This window comes from Danio rerio, chromosome 5 (genome assembly GCF_052040795.2).
Source record: "Danio rerio strain M-AB ecotype USA chromosome 5, GRCz13ab, whole genome shotgun sequence".
In the NCBI taxonomy this organism is placed as follows: domain Eukaryota; kingdom Metazoa; phylum Chordata; class Actinopteri; order Cypriniformes; family Danionidae; genus Danio; species Danio rerio.
The window spans coordinates 68,806,060-68,822,098 of NC_141025.1; the positions used below are offsets into that span (position 1 = coordinate 68,806,060).

Genomic DNA, 16,039 nt, shown 5'->3' on the forward strand with positions numbered 1-16,039 from the left:
ACTCGGTCCTTCACAGAGCAACACTTTTAAAGCTCTTAACGCCCCTCCCCCCACATCCAATTGCACCCCCTTCAATGCCACACCTAATCTTAAATGGATAGTTCACCCAAAAATGAAAAATTACTCAGGCCTTTCTGAGTTTCGTTCTACTTTTAAACAAAAGAAGATATTTTGAAGAATGTTGAAAACCAGTAACAATTATAATTCATTAGATAATCAAAATATCATCTTTTCTGCAGATTTATGTGCCCTCCAGAAACTTGTGTTCTGTGAATGAACGTCGCCTCGTGGTTCCATCACAAAGAGGGAAGAAATCATTTTTGTGTAAATTGCTTCCTTGTCCTCATTTGTAAGTTGCTTTGGATAAAAGCCATAAAATGACTAAATGTAAATGTGTTCAACAACAGAAATAAACATAAACAAGTTTGGAATGAGTAAAAAGTGAGTAAATGATGACTAAATATTGAATTTATTTAAGGGATAAACCCTTGAAATGCAACATCTCATTTTAAAGAAAGTCCCAAAAGGACACAACAATATTTATGTGAAGTATCATTTTTTTAAACACTACACTGTTAACAAATTCCTGTAGAATCCGGAGTAATTTACTGACAGCAGTTCACCAGTACCTTACTGTAAATTAATTTCTGCAAAAGTACTGTATTCATATTTACTGCACCATTTATCTTGCTGTATATGAGCAATTCCATGCAAATGTCAACCTTGCCATGAAAAAAATTAAGTTTTCACCAAAAAAAAACGTCTCTTAAGTTTTTTTGTGTAAGCAAGTATTTTACAGTACTTTAGAATTACTCAAAAATGTATCAGTTAATGTTTTCAAACTATTATATTTGATTTACCAAAGTCACATCAGTCACATCCATAACGGAGAGACGTCACAGTCAGAACAACACTTTTTCCTCATAAATGTAAAAATATTAAAATAAATAAAATCAATCAGCATTATTATTAGCATTGTTTCTTTTGGGTTTGTTCAGTCTAATTCACAGAATTTCTACAAAGTATGCGGTATACTGCAAACTCTTTTTTGGTCACATCCATGACACGTTTTTTTTTGTGTTTATTTTCCTCATTCAAAATACAAAACATGTTACAGATTGACATTTTTCAGATCTTATAACTTTTATGGTCAGTTGTTCTGGAAAATATAAACAGATGTTTCAATATAATGTTAACATACTTACTATGTGAATTTATGTTTTGAGTTTTACTTCAAATGTCACATCTATAACGCTGGAATAGCTCATTTGTGTTTACAGTATTGTATTGTATATCTTTAATGTAAAATACAGTCATTTTTACAGTCCAACTTCAAAATACAGTAACATATTGCAAAACTGTCCTACACAAAATACAGTTCATCATATTACAGTGAAATACTGTGTTATTCATACTAATCGCTAGACCTTTAGCGTTAAATTCTTGATTTTCCTTTGTATATTTTAACATGTGTGATTTAATGAATGTCTTTAAATAATTGGATTCAAACTAAATAAAAATTGAGTCTTATCATTACTAAAACCACCATTAAAACCTCCAAAAGCTAAATAAACACAATCTTCAGAATATATCCAAAGTCTTTTTGTCTCATTCATACACAAATACAGTATTAATGGCTGATCATTAAGAGAGCAATTAGGATTTAAAATCCTTTGTGTCCATCAGGGCAGGGCAGAGGTGCTCAAAATATACAAAAGGGCCACATGGAACAAGACTTTAAAAAGACTTCAGATGCCTAAAATATCAATGAGCCATTCCAGCATTATGGATGTGACATTTGCAGTAAAACTTAGAACATAAATTCACATATAAAGTATATGTTAACATTATTTTGAAACGACTATTTAAATTTTCCAAAACAACTAACCACAGAGTTATGGGACCAGAAAAATATCAATCTGTAAATGTAAACTGTAAAAACAAAATAGTCTGCGAGTTTACAGTATACATCATACTTTGTAGAAATTCTGTGAATTAAACTGCACAACCCAAAAGAAACAATGCTAATCTAATGGATAAGAGTCGGCTCACTGTTAAACAAACACAATTGATTTTATTTTATTTGACATTTTTGCATTTATGAGGGAAAAATCTCCGTTATGAATGTGACGTATCTCCGTTATGGATGAGACTGATGTGAAATTGCACTTGTGTGACTTTGGTAAATCAAATATAATAGTTTAAAAACACAGACTTGAGTATTTTAAATTAAAATACTGTAAAATACAAGCCTACACCACAAAACTGTAAAAACGCATTCTCTATTTTGGTAAAAACTTTATTTTTTTCATAACAAGGTTGACATTTGCATGGAGTTGCTAGAGCAGTGACACATTCCTTGCTGATTCTTAAATATTAATGCTTCCAAACTGATAAGGCAGCAAATGCTGTGACTCTGAAGACTTTAAATAGAAACAGACCATTTTAAAAGCTAAAAACTTTCACATATTAATAACTATAGGGTTAGAAAAGTTTTACAGACCTTTATTACTTTAATTATGCCTTTTCTCTTTTTGTGAGGCATCTTTACTGCAGAAGACACACACACACACACACACACACACACACACACACACACACACACACACACACACACACACACACACACACACACACAATTCATTAATTTTCTTTTCAGCTTTGTCCCTTTGTTCATCAAGGATCGCCACAGCGGAATAAACCGCCAACTTATCCAGCACATGTTTTACACAGTGAATTACCTTCCAGCTGCATCCCGGTACTGGGAAACACCCATACATTCTCATTCACACACATACACCAAGGCCAATTTAGCTTACCCAATTCACCTGTACCTCTTTGGACTTGTGGGGGAAACCAGAGCACCCGGAGGAAACCCACACGAACACGACAAGAACATGCAAACTCCACACAGAAATGCCAACTGACCTAGCTGAGGCTAGAACCCCTTTCTTGCTGTGAGGCAATTGTGTTACCCACTGCGAACTGTGCTGGCCCTTTAGATGCATTATTTTCACAGTTTATGTTGGCATAGCAGTCAAAATAAGACAAATGGGCTCATGTATGCGACAAATTCTGGACCATTGGATTCTGGATTTTTTTACTTCTTGGTCAGACCCTGTGATAGCTATTTACCACTTAGCTGTCGATTAGTTCAGGCCTGTAATTGCTACAATTACGATTGATGAATTTAATTTTAGTATGCCAATTCATTTCATATGGGACAAATAATGGAGCTAGACTCAGAGGGCTCAGCACTGTTAAATTAAGTCCTTATTTTTGGTTGGTCAAGTGACAAACATAAATAGCAGCCTCAAACCATTTAGATAATGAAATTATTAAATAATTTTAAAAAATCATTTGGCATAATTATTCTGTTGGATGTTTGTGTAGAAATATACTTATTTTTATGGCTAATATTTAATTCAGCAAGACCCACAAAGCTAAATTTCTCTTGCCCAGCTCTGGCCCACACAGTCAGCTTTTTCTTGGCCCACATGCTTTGAATTACGGTACATGACCAGACCAAGTCTGAATACCAGACAATGGCCAAGCATGGATCCTATCTGCGCCAAGATAGTAACCCATAACTGGGCCACATGTTGGTGCATCCCAACTGCAATGAAATTGATAAACCCATGAAGCATTGCGTTTTTTCTCGAAGCGATCTGATGGGTAGAATTTTTTTCTTTATTTGAAAACAGTAAAAATGTATTTTAAATGCGGGTCAAGATAGTCCAAACTTACATGGCCCACATATCAATTATTGACATCTGAGCCAAATACTACATTTCACATCTGGCCTAAGTATTGTGTGCTGCCTTAAAGACGATGCCACCTCTGCCAAGCCAGGGCCATGTGTGGCTCACGTGCTGTATGCCAGTGCCGCATGAATACCTGCTGTGCCAGATTTATGCCAAATCTAGGCCAAAATTCTTTGCTTCCTGGGGAGTAAAACTACCTGCAGTGTGTGTGCAGTGTGCTGCTTGTGTGTGTGTGTGTGTGTGTGTGTGTGTGCACTGTAAAAAAATCCTGGTTGCTTTAAAAATTTAAGCTAAATCAAATGAACCTTATGAGTACATTGAACTTCATTCATTCATTTTCTTAGTTTCTTTATTAATCTGGGGTTGCCACAGCGCAATGAACCGCCAACCAATCCAGCACATGTTATACGCAGCGTATGCCCTTCCAGCTGCAACCCATCACTGGGAAACACCCATACACTCTCATTCACACACATACGGACAATTTAGCTTACCCAACTCACATATACCACATGTTTTTGGACTTGTTGGAGAAATCAGAGCACCCGGAGGAAACACGGGAGAACATGCACACTCTACACAGAAATGCCATGCACCTGACCCAGCAGTGGCAAGCGACCTTCTTGATGTGAGGCGATTGTGCTACTCACTGCACCACCATGCTGCCCCTACATTGACCTTATATTATGTTAAACTGACTTAATACAGCTTGTGTAACTTATAAAATTAGGTTGGAACATGATTAACTTTGTTAATAAAGTTACAATGAACTAAAAACAAATGTTGTCATGAATAATTGATCATATTTATTTACAGTGTGTGTGAGAGAGTGTTTGATATAGGAGCATGTTGTATAGGTTCAAATGTGCACTTGGGTAAAATATGTATCTGCATTGTGTGGAATTTCTACATTTTTATTTGGAGAATTTTAGTATTTCCCATATATTTTCTATATGGGTGGCCATTTTTTTGGCAAAGAGTTGTTTTTCAATCACTTAACCTTGATGAATTGTGTACTCTTTTTTTTTTTTTTTGTCCAGATGGCAAACTTAGTCTTGAACTACCCAGATTAAGGAAAGTATTTTTCATTCATTCATTCATTCATTCATTCATTCATTCATTCATTCATTGAGTGATTTTGTTCATAATTGTCTTTAGGGATGCTTTGTCACTTAGAGCGTATTCACACTATGCTATCCGAACCGTGCCCAGGCTCGTTTCCCTGATCGTTTGTAAAGTGTGAATGCTCTAAATCGGGCTCAGGCATGGTTCACTTGGCTGGTCCTGGCCCGGTTGGAAGAGGTGTTCCAGAGCTCGGTTCACTTGGGCTTTGTGGCAGTACACTTGTGTGTAAGTGCAAAACATGCCTGAGCCCGAAACTAAAAGCGAGACGTGACTTTTGAGGGACTGTTTTTATATGTGTTTATTAATCATTCTTACTGTTCAATGAGCGCAAACTGTCGTAGATTATTAACGATGCAAACCCCTCACTGCACGACAGCTGCACCTTCAGGAAACCTAATACCTGCAGCACAACTTTATGAATGTCAAAAGTGGCTAAACTGTTCTGTGAAATATTCGTCAGCCTGTCACTACATCTCAAACCACTAAACTGATATAACTAAAGAAATCTCCTCTGTGCTAAGTAAAAGCGCTTACTGGACAGCTCATCATCGACGACGTAAGCATGCCCAGGCCCGAATGTAATGTGAGTGCAGACTGTCAAGGGAAAAAGGATGAGGGAAAAGCATCCTTTGGCCCGGTTCAAGGCAACTGTACATAGTGTGAATATGCCCTTAGTCTGTATGGACTGTCCTTCGACTGCATATATAAGTTAACATAAGTTGGCCTGTCACAATAATCAATATGTTGACTTGTCGTGCAATACTTGGAGAAGACCTCAATCATTTTTGCCATTGCAATATATATTTACAAATTCACAAAAAACGTTGAAGGCAATTTACATTTACATTGACGTTCTGACCAGTGTCAAAGTTTATAATTGGGCGTTTACATAATTGGACATTCAATAAATAATGGGACTTTTTATTAAATTATGGAATCTAAAAAACGTTAAAAAGATAAGCATTTTAAAGTGTTTATGACTATTTGCATTATTCTGTTATATAATCATTACACAATCAGTGGCATAAAATCATCTCAAAATGACAATAATATCTCCATTGCTATATATCGCACAACAAGAAATCCCTATTGTGACAGGCCTAAACATAAGAAGTTTTCAACTTTAAAGACTGTCACAAACCAATATTAGGTGTTTAAGAACTTTATTCTTTTTCTAAGATACAAGTTAGATGCATTTCTTAAACTGTTATTGACTGGCATTATCAAGTTGTTTCTGTAAAATTCTTAATGTTGAATTAAAAAAAGCACAAAAAGAGGGAATTCAATATATACTAAACAGAATATATAAGCTAAAGAGAATATATAAGCCTATAAAAACAGTTAAAACAATTGAGAAAGATTCATAACATTTAAAAGTTAAAAGAAAAGGAATATAATTGTTAGCAAGTTACAAAGTTAATTGACAAGAACATTTTGTAAACAACTACTTCAATAAAAGACTATAAACTATCCCCGAGTAATAGTGTCACAGAATACCTGACCTTAAAACAAACAAGCTTCATGATAAAGTTTATATCAAAAAGCAAACATATTTAATAAAGATGTTTCATTATGCTCTCACTCATCCTGGCTCTTTTTACTTCCAGTGCGGGAATCGGGTTTCTCTCCATTATGGGTCTTCTCATGAACTATCAAGCTTCCCATTCTGGGGAAACTCTTATAACAGAGTGAACACATGTAAGGTCTTTCATTAGAGTGAACTGGCAGATGCTGTTTCAGCTCAGTATCTGTAAAGTAGCACTTTCCGCAATCAAAGCACATAAAAGGCTTTGTAAGGCTGTGCCTTTTCTCATGCAACCTCAAACCCCTCAACTGATTAAAAGTCTTTCCACAAGTTAAACATGAGTAAATTTGAGCCTTATCATGAGTTTTCATGTGGTTCTTCAGGAATAATGCCGTACTATAACATTTATCACATTGATCACAGTGAAATGGTTTTTCTCCAGTATGGTGCGTCATATGTAATTTGAGAGAGGATCCATGTCTGAAACTCATCCCGCACTGATCGCAGGTATACGGCTTTTCTCCAGTGTGGATTTTCATGTGGATGTTATAGCCTCCTTTCTGGGAGAAGCTCTGGCCGCATTGATCACAAGTGAAGGGTTTTTCTCCTCTGTGAAATCTCATGTGCAGATTAAGACTCTGTTCATAAGGGAAACCCTTCCCGCATTCATCGCATGTGTACGGCCTCTCTCCAGTGTGAATATTCATGTGTTGATTATAGCTTTTTTTGAGTGTAAAACCCTTTCCGCATTGATCACATGTGTACGGCTTCACTTCGCTGTGCACCATTAAGTGGCTCCTAAGCAAATCTCTCATCGGGAAACTCTTTCCGCAGTGTTCACACTTGTGCTTTTCCCCTGTGTGAAGCTTCATGTGTCTCTGAAGGTGGTCTTCTCTCCCGTAACTCTTCTCGCATTGATCACATTTGTACGGCTTGTATTCAGGGTGGAGTGTCATGTGGCTCCTGAATTGTAACCTGGTTTTGAAACTCTCCCCGCACTCATCACACTTGTATGGATTCCCCTTGGCATGGATTTCCAGGTGTAGTTTAAGGCTTTGTTTGTATGGGAAACATTTCCCACATTGATCACATCGATACGGCTTCTCTCCAGTGTGGACTTTCATGTGCACCTGAAGCTGTATTTTTTTTGCAAAAAACTTTCCGCACTCCTCACACGGGTACGGCTTCAGTCTGGTGTGGATGTTCATGTGAGCATTAAGGTGTGGTTTTTGATTGAAACTCTTCCCGCATTGATCGCATTGGTACGGCTTCTCTCCATTGTGGATGAGCATGTGCGTCTGAAGCTGGGTTTTTTGAGCAAAAAGTTTTCCACACTCTTCACATGGGTACGGCTTCAGTCCGGTGTGAATGCTCATGTGCATCTTTACATCACTTTTTTTTCGGAAACTCTTCCCACATTGATCACACTCATGTAGCTTCTCTCCGATGTGGATGAGCATGTGCTGTTTAAGACTTACTTTGAATGCAAAACTCTTCCCACATTGATCACACTCATGCGGCTTCTCTCCGGTGTGGATGAGCATGTGCTGTTTAAGACTTACTTTGAATGCAAAACTCTTCCCACATTGATCACAAGTGTGTGGTTTTTCTCCGGTGTGAATAATCGAGTGTTTCTGAAGGCTTCCCTTTAATCGAAAACTCTTCCCGCACTGATCGCATGTGTGCAGCTTCTCTGCCATGGCGTTTCTGTCTTTCTGCTTCTCTCTAGTGTGAACTCTCATGTGAACCTGAAGGTGCGCTTTATGTGTGAATCGTTTTTTGCAATGAGAGCAGGGGACTGATTTTTTGGCCTTTGTTTCTCCTTTCTTGTTTCCCTCCATGCGATCTGAAAAGTAGGACGAGATCAAATGTTTAGCAATATATATATTATAAATAGATATAAATATAAAACCCCAAATCTGAAAAGTATTGAAAATGCAAATTGAAAAAGTAAGTAGTGCTTTCCAAATTTACTTTGACTTGTATTTGATTGCAGACAATCTGAATACAAAATATTTTATGCTTTGTCTGGTCAACTTTATGTCATTTGTAAATATACATCCTTTCCTGTCATGCAGACCTGCAACACATTTCAAAAAAAGTTGGGACAGGAGCAATTTAGGGCTGACAATCAGGTCAATTGGTCAAAGTGATGTCAACAGGTGATTGTAATTAAGATTTGGTTCAAAAAAGCTGCATCCAAGAAAGGTCTAGTCCTTTAGGAGCAAAGATGGGCCGAGGATCGCAAGTTTGCCAACAAATATGTGAGAAAATTATTGAAATGTTTTGAAACAATGTTCCTCAAAGAAAGATAGGAAGATAGAATATTTCACCTAAACAGTGCATAAATTCATTAAAAGATTTAAGAAATCTGGAGGAATTTCAGTGCGTAAAAGATAAGGGCACAAGCCTAAGCTGAACTACTGTGATCTCTGATCCCTCAGACGGCATTGCATGAAGAATCGTCATTCATCTATAAGCAATATCACCACATGGGCTCAGGACTAATTTGGCAAACCTTTGTTAAGTACCACAATACATAATTACATCCACAAATACAATTTAAAACTGTACTGTGCCAAAAGAAATCCCTATGTTAACAGTGTCCCGAAGTGCTGTCAACTTCTCTGGGGTCGGAGGTATCTGGGATGGACCATCACACCATGAAAATGTGTACTGTGGTTAGATGAGTCAGTATTTTAGGTATTTTTTGGGAAAAAGGCAGGGTGCAAATTACAGGAGGGTTTGGGGGGGATTGACACCCCTAATTAATGCTTTATACCCCCTTAATGACATCAAAACAAGATGTATAGGGGGTCAGCTCTCAGCTCTTTAATTGTAAGAAATGGCTTTTTTCAGTATTATCTTTCTTAAATATTAATAATTAAAAATGTATAAAATAAAAATATACATTTGACCAACCCAAACTGACTATTTTTTTTCTTTTTAATTAAAAAAAATTAATTAGACACGTAGTTTGTATAGTTTGACCTTCAGTACCCTCTAAAATTGTCACTAAATATCCTTCAAAACACTGAAAATGTATACATTTTATTAATAAATTAGATGTCTTTTAAATGCGTTCATATATTTGAGTCACTAAAGTATGTTTTATCAAATTATCAATTATTACACTAAAGAAAGGCATAGGGTTGTGTCAGTGGTAACTTGCACTTCTGTAAAAGGCACCATTAATGCTGAGAAGTGCATGGAGATTTAGGAGCAAAATATGCTGCCTTCAAAATACATCTTTTTCAGGGACACTCATGCAGTTTCAACAAGATACAAAACCATGTTCTGCACACATTACAAAGTCCTGGCTGCGAAGGAAGAGGAAACAGGCACTTGACCGGCCTGCCTGCAGTCCCGACCTGTCTCCAATAGAGAATATGTGGTTGATTTTGAAGTGCAAAATGCGATAACGAAGACCCTGTACTCTTGCTTACTTTAGGACTTGTTTGCAGGAAGAATGGGACAAAATTACACCGGAAACACTTCATCACTTGTTGTATTCAGTCCCTAACCATCTTCTATGTGTTGTGAAAAGGAATGGCAACATTACAAAGTGAATGATTTACTGCTCCAACTTTTTTTTGAAACGTGTTGCAAGAAACAAAATTAAAATATGTGTTTATTTAAAAAAACAAAAAAGAATAAAAATCACGAGGAACACATTAAATAATGTCTTTTGTGCTGTCTGCAATAAAATACATAAAGTTAAAGTAAATTTTAAAAGCACAACTTTTTTTTATTTGCGTTTTTCATACTGTCCTACTTTTTATTCTGATTTAGGGTTGTATATTTATAGCAATGTTAGATAATCAATTTACCAACATGAAAAACTAATGAACAATACATTTATTAAAATATTTATTTATATTTGTTAAGGTTATTTTTTGACAATAAAGTTCATTGTTAGTTTGTTAACAAACAGTGCTTTAAATAATGTTAACAAGCAATATTTAATCTAATCTTTAATATCTTTGCTATCGCATAATTATCCAGAATCCAGAAATATATAATCTTTTTATTTGTATTACTTATCTGCTGAAAATGTACCTGTTTATCTGAATGCATTGTTTCTGTGCTTCGCTTTTAAAAAGACCTTAATTATCAAAATGAGAATAATGAATGGAAACCAGGGCGACAAATAAGTGGACTGGCACTAAATATACTCGGGTTACTGATGTATAGTCTTCGCTCTTCAGCATCATTAATGAAGAATCAAGAACAGACACCAACCTCTTTGTCCTTCAGCATTGTGATGCTCTGTTCTGCAGGGTTTTGTTGTATTCTTCATCTTCACGCTTTTCTCTATTTCCAAGTGTGAATTGGGATCGTTGAGTGGTAGTTCTGAAATAAACAAATCAAGTTTAAACAAAGAAATTTACAACAACAAGCCATAGATCACAGCTTTATCACACCTAAATGTCTCTCAGTCAACCTACAATCTGCGAAGAGGACATTAAAACCAAAGACAATTAAACCACCAGATTCAGACTGTTTCCAGACACTGACTAAACAAATCTTTAAACAGATCACTGGAGCAGTGTCAAGTTCCCTGCTGTTTAATGATAACAGACCTGCCGATTTAACACCTATTGACATTGAGATTTGTGTTTACCCACCTACTAAACCCCCTGCAGCTTCGGGAAAAATACATTCTGCAATATCACAAGCCTGTTGCACAAAATGAGTTGAACAAACTCTGGATTGACAAAAATCAAACAAATTCAGCCAGGTTAAGATCAGGTTAAGTTGTTTCACAATGCTTATAAACATTTTATAAACATTCTCTGTTAACCCAGACTTTGTGATTAACACAGGACTGCATGCAGCTGAAAGTGTGACACGGAACAGCCAATCACAGGAAATATGAGAGCATCCCATTAATTGATTTGAACAGCAATATGGTATCTTTATAAGGATTAAAGCTGCGGTCACACTGCACTTTTCTCCCTAGACTTTCATTTATACGCATGTGAATGCGGCAGCACAGAAATGTAAGGTCGTGCAGCAAGTTTCGCATTTCGCTGCATTGAAAAGTTCTAGCTTGGTGAACTCTGACCTGCGAAATCGCATCACATGATTGTGTGAGACCAATTGAGAATCAAAACATTACCTCTCGGACAGAAATTTAAAACATGGGCCGATCGCTTGCTTAAATAACTAATCGTCTTGTTTGATCCCACCCCTTTTTGCAGTGCTGTACGACAGAATTTCGCATGCTCAAACTCTAGTGTGACTGCAGCTTAAGAGATAACATTATCAGACATATAATTACTTTAGTCTTCTGTCATTTTAGGGCGTACTCACACTATGCCATCCGAACCATGCCCAGGCCCGTTTCCCAGATCGTTTGAGAAGTGTGAGTGCGCTGAATCGGGCTCATGCATGGTTGGAAGCGGTGTGCCTGAACGCGCTTCACTTGGGCTTTGGTGCGGTACGCTTGTGTGTGAGAGCAAAGCACGCCTAAGCCTGAAACTGAAAGCGAGACGTGACTTTTAAGGAACTGTTTCATATGGATTTATTAATCATTCTTACTGTTCAATTAACGCAAACTGTCGTAGTTTATTAAAGACGCAAACCCCTCACTGCATGATAGCTGCGCACCTTCAGCAAACCTCCTAATTCCTGCAGCACAAGGACTTTATGATTGTTTATGAGAAAGTGGCTTACTTCAAAAGTGGCTTACTTCAAAAGTGGCTCATCTGTTCTGCGAAATATCTGACTGCGTGTCACCGCATATCAAACAACAAAACGATATAACTGAAGAAATGTCCACTGTGCCGAGTAAGAGCCCTAACTGAACAGCGCAGCATCGATGACGTAAGCGTGCCCAGGCCCAAAGGTTTCCAGATGATTTATTATTTCCAGTAAAATTCAAAGTGTAAAAGCGTCCATTCTTTAACCGCTAATATTGCCCACTGTAGGGGAGAGCGGGTCACAAAGTAACACTTTTTGGTTTTGGGCAGATAATGAACAAAGTAACTAAGTAGTGTTAGACAAACCATTTTTTTACCAACAAGCCTCTCCTACAAATGAGCACTGAAAGTATGATCGCTGGATCTTTCGTGCAGTATTGCCAAATGTGCCAGTAATAAAAATTTTACTTTTTACCCCTCCTGTGGGGCAGGTTGTAACAGTTGCCTAAAAGTCAGATTTCACTCAATTAATTTAAATTCAGTTTACTTTATTTTGTGTATTTCCTCAGTAGCTAATTTCTTCTTATTCCACACAGCACAGTGGGTTTATTTAAGTATTTATCTACTAAATAAACACTTTTGTATTTCTTTGCATTATTATCTATTGTTATACAATGCCTTTATTTGAAATATTATGAGCAATAAAATTATTTTCTTCTATTAAAAAATATTTTCTGTAATTAAATTTTTTTTTAAAAAGTTCCCAACATTACACCCAAAATTCAACAATTATTTTGTTGTTTTCCCAAAACTGGCTAGCATTCATTGTGTGTATTTTAGCCTTGAAGACGGTAATCACAATAATATTAGCTGTTACTTGCATACTTTCACAGATTTATTTTTTTCAAATAAAAAAATGTTGACTGTAATAGAAAATACTTTTTCCTGTGTTTCTCATCCAAATTTTGCCGAACTTTTACAATAATTGGCAGGAAGACGTCTGCTGATATTGTGGTGAAAACCTCGAAGAATGCCGTGGTTAACCCTGAGCAAATACCTTAAAACTTTGTGTAACATTTTACCCTGCACGTGATTTTGGTTAGAACTAAAACCGTGGGTAAAAAGTGTAAATAAACTACAAAATTTGTGGATGTGCGGGACCAACCGTGAAGTAGAGAGGTTTAAGTTGTTTGAATGACTGTTAAATAATATCTAGCCAACTGGGACATATTTAAACCATGTTATATTTCATCTGCAACAACAAAAACTTATTTAAACATAAGTTTGGACATTAATGTCTAAATGCAGTACTCAAAGACCTGAGAAAATTTCTCTGCATAGAAGACTCGTGAATGGGAGATTATCCTGCTATGCATCTCCAATAGGAATTTAAATATGAAAGAAATGTGGTTGATGTCTGGATGATTAACAGGGCTCATAAGTAAGCATCATACCGATCTGTTAACGAGGAAGTGGTATGTCCATACTTTTAGGGTGTAGTATAAGTATGCAAATTGGTACGCAGAATGGTAGTCTTGAACACTTTGATTAGTTGGATCAGCTGTGTTTGATTCTACCAAAACTGTGCAGAGCTGTGGCCCTTCAGGAATTAAGTTTGAGACCTATTCTAAATGAACTAAAGATCTGGGACTTTTTGGCATTTAGTATGTGAACATAAAAAAATCTAGGCCATGATTCGAGCAAGTGGTTGTGAAAAAAATAGTCACACTTGTGGTCTTAGGGGTCAAAAATGACCACCATAGGAAATGAATTGGCAATAGGTTAAAATATGAACATTTAGAGAATATTTTGTTTGCAAAACTATTCACCATGATGCTAAAAAAAACTGCACAGCAGTGACACTATAAAGCACCAAGAGTGTAAAATAGACACCCACACATTTATGAAATAGTGCAACTGAAGCACAGAGAAATTTTAAATGTATATTCAAATCCACAATTTCTTAGTAATGTCTAAACAACTAGAGAATTCCCAAGCAGTTTTATTAAGATAGTAATACTGAAAACTTTTGGTTACACAGTGTCATTACACATTATTTCTTTTTATGCAACCAGATGGGTATTTTGGGTGCCAGAGGGCTTATTTTAACTGAAAATACTGCTATAACAAAAATGAATAAATAAATACAATTATCAAAAAATTTAATTGTTATTGGCAAGAAAATTATTGCATAAATATTATATATTACATCAAATCCCTATAAAAATGGCTGTTCAAGACCACCTGTGTAGTTCCCAGATAAGGAGCACCAGAGGGTTTGTGAAGCAAATATTATATAATATATATATATATATATATATATATATATATATATATATATATATATATATATATATATATATATATATATATATATATATATATATATATATAAATTTATACAAGTAGCACCCATTTAAAACCAACCCACCCTCTCAGTATTTGCTCAATTTAAATGCCTAAACTGTTTTAAAGTTTTGAATTTTGAAGTATAAGTAATAAAAGTAAGATAAGGTAATGTAAAGTAAATAAAAATGATTTTTTTCAAGAAAATCTTTAATGAATAAAAAATGCACTGAACTATACTGCAATCAATAAGACAAATCTAAAAGTATCAGACTATACACCTACATTTCCAATGACAGCCACTACACATTAAAAAGTATGTTTTTTTATGTTTTTCTTTACTTTAAAAAGTCTGTAAACTTGTAGCCCTAAAATTAAGTTAATAAACTATGTGCATTTATAATTGTACGAGATGGAGGATATTAATTCCAACAGCTTTACACACTTAAAAAAATAACAATTCAACGGATTTACTCACTTTTATGAACTAAACGCTTTTTACAGTGTACAGCTCTTTTAGTCATTTTACAGCTAACACATACTTCATGCTTAACCCTTTTCATACATTTTATACAATACAAAAAATGAATGTTTTAAAATAAGCGGCTTCAAACAGTAACTAAAACTTTTGTTTTGCCATTACTAAAGTCACAAGAAAAGCCATTTCACAAAGAGTTTACTTGATTTTTAGTGCCCAAATGTATATATATTTGGGCACTATTTTGTCATTTTTTCTTTTCATTTTTTTTTTCTTTTCATTTATACACAAATGTAGTAAATGGCCAATAATTAGGACACCAAATAGCCTTAAAACATGCCAATTAAAAATATTAAGGGTCTGAAAGGTCGCAACATGCTTTGCCTTAAATAACCCATACAATGAATATTACTGTCATACTGTCACTGTAATGGATTCTCAACTCTCACAGTTTCATTAAAGGGACAGTTCTGCCATCATTTACTGCACACTACATTTGTTCAAAGCCTGTTTGAGTTTCTTGTTTCTGCATACACAAAAAAGCTGCTAGCTGGCACCTACTGACGTCCGTAATATGGAACAACTGTCCAAACTATGGAAGTCAGGGGTGCCAGCATTCTTCAAAATATCTTCTTTTGTGTTTAACAGAAGGAAGAAACTTATAAAGGTTAAAACCATATGAGGGAGAATATATGATGACTTTTCATTGTTGGGTGAACTATCCCTTTAGCAACAAGCAGGTCAGAAATAACAAGGTTAAGGTTTAAAAAAATCACTAAACATTAGTTAAGCAATCACACATGAGCAAGAGTGCTGTTATTCTAGCACAAGTGTAAAGCATGACATTGATTTTACACAACAGTTCAATACAGAAAAAGAAATAATAAGTTACTTACATTTTAGATGCAGAATTGTCTCTGAGCAACACACAGCAGTTCCTTACTGACTGATTCTGCGTTTTGAGTGAGTCGGTTAGAGTGAAGTTGCACAATCAACCGTCTGCATCCTACTGATACTCGTTTCTTCACATATCAGTGCTTTTAAGCTCTTATAGCCCCCTGAAGAAAAGCCCCCTCAAGCCCAAACCGTTAAAAGGCCACTCCTAATCTTAAAGGGATAGTGTGCCAAAAATTTACATTTACTCAATCTTGGGTTG

At 35.8% G+C, this 16,039-nt stretch overlaps 1 protein-coding gene and 1 long non-coding RNA gene across 13 annotated transcripts in view; one reads left to right on the forward strand and one right to left on the reverse strand.

Moving 5' to 3' along the window:
- Positions 1 to 16,039, forward strand: part of LOC147844457 (uncharacterized) — a 43,586-nt gene that overhangs the window by 21,608 nt on the left and 5,939 nt on the right. The window lies entirely within an intron of this gene.
- On the reverse strand, positions 6,036 to 15,907 carry drl (draculin). 10 transcript variants are annotated; one of them, XM_087251210.1, is made up of 5 exons: positions 15,780 to 15,897; positions 10,657 to 10,767; positions 8,214 to 8,260; positions 7,787 to 7,850; positions 6,036 to 7,531 (listed from the first exon to the last, which is right to left on the reverse strand). In XM_087251210.1, exons 2-5 carry the CDS (start codon positions 10,712 to 10,714, stop codon positions 6,468 to 6,470), a joined length of 1,233 nt encoding a protein of 410 aa, XP_087107336.1. In that variant the 5' UTR covers positions 10,715 to 10,767; positions 15,780 to 15,897; the 3' UTR covers positions 6,036 to 6,467.

Bases quoted from the DNA above. Each gene is read 5' to 3' on its own strand.
- drl (XM_087251205.1), bottom strand. From the start codon at position 10,714: ATGAAGAATACAACAAAACCCTGCAGAACAGAGCATCACAATGCTGAA. The intron at 8,261-10,656 runs GTTGGTGTCTGT...CCTACTTTTCAG, and splicing joins CAATGCTGAAGGACAAAGAG to ATCGCATGGAGGGAAACAAG.